Source organism: Aplysia californica, unplaced genomic scaffold, assembly GCF_000002075.1.
Source record: "Aplysia californica isolate F4 #8 unplaced genomic scaffold, AplCal3.0 scaffold00048, whole genome shotgun sequence".
In the NCBI taxonomy this organism is placed as follows: Eukaryota; Metazoa; Mollusca; class Gastropoda; order Aplysiida; family Aplysiidae; genus Aplysia; species Aplysia californica.
Genome location: NW_004797318.1, coordinates 419,120 through 424,881, shown reverse-complemented (window position 1 = coordinate 424,881; position 5,762 = coordinate 419,120). Strand labels below are relative to the sequence as shown.

The window sequence follows — 5,762 nt, the reverse complement described above, 5'->3', positions numbered from 1 at the left end:
CCCTTGTTTTGGTTGTTGGTGGTTGCCTTGTGCTCTGGTGTGATTTGCTCCCTCTGACCTATCAAACATCTATCGTCATTTGCTCCCCTCCTTCTTTTTCCTGCTTGTTAGTCTTTTGTAACACCTCTAGTCTTCCACTAATACATGTATGATCAAATTGTGTTGCAAGTACCGTAAAAATACCAAAAACGTTATTTTGGCTGTCATTTTCTTTTCACATCCGCAGAATCCTGGTCCTGGAAAGAGGAACCGTCCTTGAGTTTGACAGTCCTGATAGACTGCTGGGAGACTCTAGCTCCGCCTTCTTTTCTTTGGCTAAGGAAGCCGGAATAAGCAAAACTAGCAAGGAATGAATAGGCCACAGTACATACGTGTATATATCCCCAGGCTCAGTGACATTGCCTTAAAAAATTTTAATAGATTTTTAAAAATTAAGTCAAAATGCTAAAAAAAAATTGTAATCCGCTTGACTTAGCTTGGCTTAGTGCAAAACTTCCGGGTTCATCCACAGTTTGGGTGAGCTTGCGGCTTTGTCTTATGCTTTGTTGTAAGAGTTTTACGGCACTTGCAATACAATTAAGTAATGTATACCTAAGTGCGGAAGATAGGTGTTACGAGAAAGTAACAAGCGAAAAAAGGGAGAAGAGATAAAGATGATAGATGTTTGACAGGAAAGAAAGAGCAAATCACACCAGAACACCCGCCAACCACCCACAGCTTTGTCTTACGGGAATTGAAAACTGCAGCGGGCTGTGATGATATCGTCGTAAAACTAGAAGAGAGAGAGAGAGAGAGAGAGAGAGAGAGAGAGAGAGAGAGAGAGAGAGAAAGACAGAGAGAGAGAGAGAGAGTATGCTTTACTTTCACTGAAAAACCTCCAATGAAATGAGCAATTATTAGTCAGTGATACTGCTGTTACCGTAGGTCATCGTTTCTTTATCGTCCACCCTTCGTATGTAGGCCAAATATTATCATCGTCACCATCATCATCCTTGTACTTGTTTGAATATATATATATTTACGATGTATCACATTCCTGACTTTATTGAAATTAAATGAGGATATTTTCTATTTATGTCCTATTTTGTGCCTCTTTTTTAAAAAAAACGCAAACGTTTCACACCTCCATAGACACAATATCAATTATAATTTTTAATCGGCGGGTTTCAACTCTGTCAGGGTCAACCTGAGCTGAGAGGAAGACACCTCATAATACATTAAAATTTGCTGTACATAATTCATACATCGCCCAACAAGAACGATGTAGATGCTAGAAAAAATTCTCCTTACATTAAATGGGAATCGATCTCAGGTCTTCTGCATGCAGTGGAAATAACAAATAACTAGAAAAATACCTTTCAGCTATACCACAGATTTTTATTGTTGTTGAGCAGACAACATACTTTTAATAATAATAATAATAATAATAAATTACACTTTTATTTGTCCCAGAACGGCACTTTGTTTTACAATGGCAAACATACATACATAAATACATAATTATAAATACGTACATACATAAATACATACATGCATAAATGCATACATAAATACACACTATTACACAAATACAGAACAGTTTACAAACAATGCCACTGTCGGTCGCCACTGTGCAGCGCCCTGTAATTTGAGCTAGGGTTGTCGTGTCTTGCTCAAGGACACTCCAGTGACCACCCATCTGATCTCCGTGTCACCGACACTTGCTTGACATTGCTTGAGTCAAAACTCACTACTCACTTAGCCACTGGAGCCCCCATTTGATAATGATGAAATAATTCGAGGTCTTTGTGTTCCTAAATAAGATGTCACTGTCTCAGTGATGTTTAGTTTAGTTTTAGTAGAGGTTTAATGGTGCTCGCAACTGCATAAGGTCATATGAGCGCCAGAAGATTAGAGGTGTTACAAGAGAGTAACAAACATAAAAAAGAAGGCGAGATAAGGACGTATAGATGTTTCATAGGAAAGAAGAAGCAAACCACACCAGAGCACCCTCCAACCACCCACTCAGTGATGTTCGAGTAAAGAGATAACATCGAAACAAAATAGAGATGGTTTGTTTGTTTTAGTAAGGTTTTATGGTACTCGCAACTTGCATAAGGTCAAATGAGCGCCAAGGGGTGGATGTCCACAGAAAAGTCCAAACGGGGAATCAGGTTTACTCTGCTCACCTTGAGAGATGTTTGAGTAAAGAGGTGCACATTGACACAAAAGAGAAGTTTGAGTAAAGAGATGCACATAGACACAAAATAAAAGTCATTTTGAGCTGGGAAAGAGATAAAAGCAACAACAACAAAAACAAAACAAACAAGGTAGAAAGACAAGAACAAGAGAGAGAAAAAGGACCAAACAGTGGCACCTTCCAACCACCCACTGGATGTCGGAGTGTAAAAATGAAAAGAGTAAAAGACAACGTTTTACCAGCAATGTAAATGTTTATTAACAACCAACAGCATTATAATTTTCTTCTTTATAACAGCAATGACACACTAATTTAAGCAACACTGAGTTACACACCACGGCAAACACCCTCTCGCGGTCTCTCTTTTACTTTTGCGCTGTCTCTCCCTTTTGCTCTGTCTTTTTCTCTCTCTCTCTCTCTCTTGCACTGTCTTTCTTTCTCTCAAATCTCTCTCTCTCGCTTTCTCTCACACACACAGCCATGCATTTACAAACAAAAGCTAGATTACGTGAAGAGTGTATCCAACATAAATAAAGAGGTGAACTTGGGAAAAAATTTCTACATAAATCAAAATTTGGTCTTTCATAAGTCATGTGTACATAAATCATTTGAAATTAAATAAACCGTTCAGTCATGCATACATCAATTGGAATTCAAAACCATTCTCTCACATCTCATTTAATGATCTACCAAACATATACATGTATATATATATATATCAATTTTCTGACAACAATTCCATGGACTGTTTTTTTCCCCTAAAAAATCATTGCCTGTTGCATTTTTGTAATGTATCCTATGTAAGTACATGTACTGCATACGCTTTTTGAATAAGGAGAAGCACATCGACACAAATGATGGTCATTTTTGTGCCGGGAAAAGGTGAGATGGACAAACAGAAACAACTGAAGGAAAGTAGAAAAAAATATACTACCAGTGGCACCCTTCAACCACCCCCACATGTAATACGCCCCAATGGGAACAAGTCACTTTGAAAGCAGACCCCAACCCGGATAATTTCGGGGCATTTTGTTTTGTTTGTCATGTTTTGTTGTGCTGGTCCAGACGCTTGGTTGACAACCCACGTCAAGTTAAGGTCGAAGATTTGTTTTTAAAATAGAGATTTTACGGCACTCGCAACTGCATAAGGTCATATGAGCGCCAGAAGACTAGATGTGTTACAAATTACAAGAGAATAACAAACATAAAAAAGAAAAAGGGGAGATAAGGACGATAGCTCTAGATGTTTGATAGGAAAGAAGAAGCAAACCACACCAGAGCACCCGCCAACAACCCACAAGGTCGAAGAGGGATACAACGTCCCAGCTTAAAGACCAAAAGAACCAATGAAAATTCTCCCCTGCATGGTAGGCCTAATCGAACATCGTTTTTTGTTTTTTTTGGTACGAGCCAGCGAAGCACCCAACCGCTTCACCGTTACCTTCCCCATTGTTTTATGCACCCCGCATAATTTGATCATTTTTTGCATTATTTTTGATAATTTTCCTTTATCATTCTTTGTTAAAATTAACAGAACGCATAATTTTACATTTTTGGGCTCAGTTTTGAATAATTTCAGAATTTTTCTAGCATAAAACGACGGGGACAGCGTAATGCTATGTTGAAAAGCAGTCTTTTGACAGTGCTTCATAAATCCTACCTAAAGAGACTATTATTGCAGTATTTGCTATAGATAGTGGTATGAACGAGGAAAGTGTTCACGGAGAATCTCTAAAACAAAAATAAGACAAGCTTAGGGAAGAGGGGGAAAAAAAAAGATAATTCTGATGCTTGATCAGCCTCACCTAGCACCATTTCAAGTACGCAAACAACTACAAAGATGGAATGAAGGTGCAGCCATAGACATATAATGAGATATATGGCGGAACCCCCAACCTTCTTCCCCCAACTCTGTAGACCTGGGAATGCGTACCCGTACGGCACTTCGACTTCCCTTCCAGGGAACTGACTAGGTAGGGTAGTGAAGCATTGAGTATTAATATTGTAAAAAAAATTGAAGCCTCTCATCAGAACCGGCTAAAACACGCCAAATACACCAGGCAAATTTATGCTTATATAGATATACAGTAGTCTCCGCCTAAGATCCCGCCGCTTACGATCCCGGTTCGTTTAAGATCCCGCTGTTTTAGGAAAACAGAATTTTTACTATACAAAAGTCACCCCTAAGATCCCGCTCTGATGGTCTACATTCGGCTAAGATCCCGCATTTCAGATCATAATTTGCTAAACAAAACCCCGGGCGGGCACAGCCGATCAACCTAGAGTGAAAAGTTGAGATCAATAAACTGTCCGTCGCGTCAAAGATCAACCACTATCGTGAATGTGATCACATACACGTTGTAAAACTCGATGAAGCGATACAATGTTTGCCCCAGACGGGATCACACCGGGGTGTGAACTGACCGACACGTTTGTTTTCCCCACGCATTGCACTCACACCTGAGCTCGCCACCTAAACTTACATCACTCGCTGGGTGGGTAGAGCCTACACGTTCGCTCCAGGCAGGATCACATCGAACTGTGAACTCTTCCTTGACCATTGCAGCAGTTGTCTCTACTCCCGAATTTTCGAGACAGACTGAATTTTAATTGGTGGGTTCACAACGTAATGGTGTGTAACGACAAAGGAAGGGGGGGGGGGGGACTCGGTCAGAGATGGAAAGCTATACATTTTTGACAGGTAAAGAGGAGGGGCAACTGGATAAGCGTAGATCTTGAGACTCATAATAGGATAATAAGTGAAAATGGCACGCCTCATGCCACTATGCACCGTGATAGGTCATCAAGGTTAACCACTCTTTGCTCGCCATACGTCATAAACCTACCAAGCGGTCACGTCAGTTCATTGTAGAGTGGAGGGAGACCATTTTACCGATTGTGAGCCTTAACATGGGTCACCATAGATTCTTCCCTGGGTTCATCGGTTAAGATCCCGGTTCGCCTAAGATCCCGCATTTCCTTGCTCCCAAGCACCGGGATCTTAGGCGGAGACTACTGTATTATGAAAACTACTGCATTCTAGATCAGCGTAGTCCGCCCAAAAATAAATCACTTTTGTTTTCAAAAGCCTTTTAAAAATTGTCTTATCTGCTTTTTCTTAAAGTTGGGATGAGTTTGTCATTTAACTACAAAACATTCTCAGTCGCTCAAAACTGTCAATCAATTAGTAAGCACTTTTCTCCTACTTTATATCATGAAACTAAATGACTAGGCCTTAAGGAGTTTTGCAACATTTCACTGGTTCACTTAGCCACACGTGAACATGGGCCACCGCACGGTGTATTATTGTGAACACTGGTCTATACTTTTCTGTACAACTCATACATTACAATCTAAGTTTTTGGCACTCGCACCACAATTATTGGGGTTTTTTTCAGATCATGTCAATAACGGTTTATAAATTATCCCTCTAGAACCCACTGACCCATATATGGCACACAACTAAACTGACCCTCTAATACAGGTAAAAGTGCGTTTATTGGGGCGAACCCTACCATTTAGTAAAGATTTATAACCAAACCCTGCAATTATCTTGTCTGATTGCCCCAAGTCTGTGAATGGG

The 5,762-nt window shown here is 40.0% G+C and overlaps 1 protein-coding gene across 1 annotated transcript in view; it reads left to right on the top strand.

Moving 5' to 3' along the window:
* LOC101850064 (multidrug resistance-associated protein 1) overlaps positions 1-1,073 on the top strand; it is a 4,380-nt gene extending 3,307 nt beyond the window's left edge. The window contains exon 2 of the mRNA XM_005092531.2: positions 227-1,073. Within this exon, the coding sequence (XP_005092588.2) occupies positions 227-353 (127 nt within the window). The 3' untranslated portion in view covers positions 354-1,073. The remainder of the gene's footprint in view (positions 1-226) is intronic.
* Positions 1,074-5,762: the final 4,689 nt, after the last annotated feature.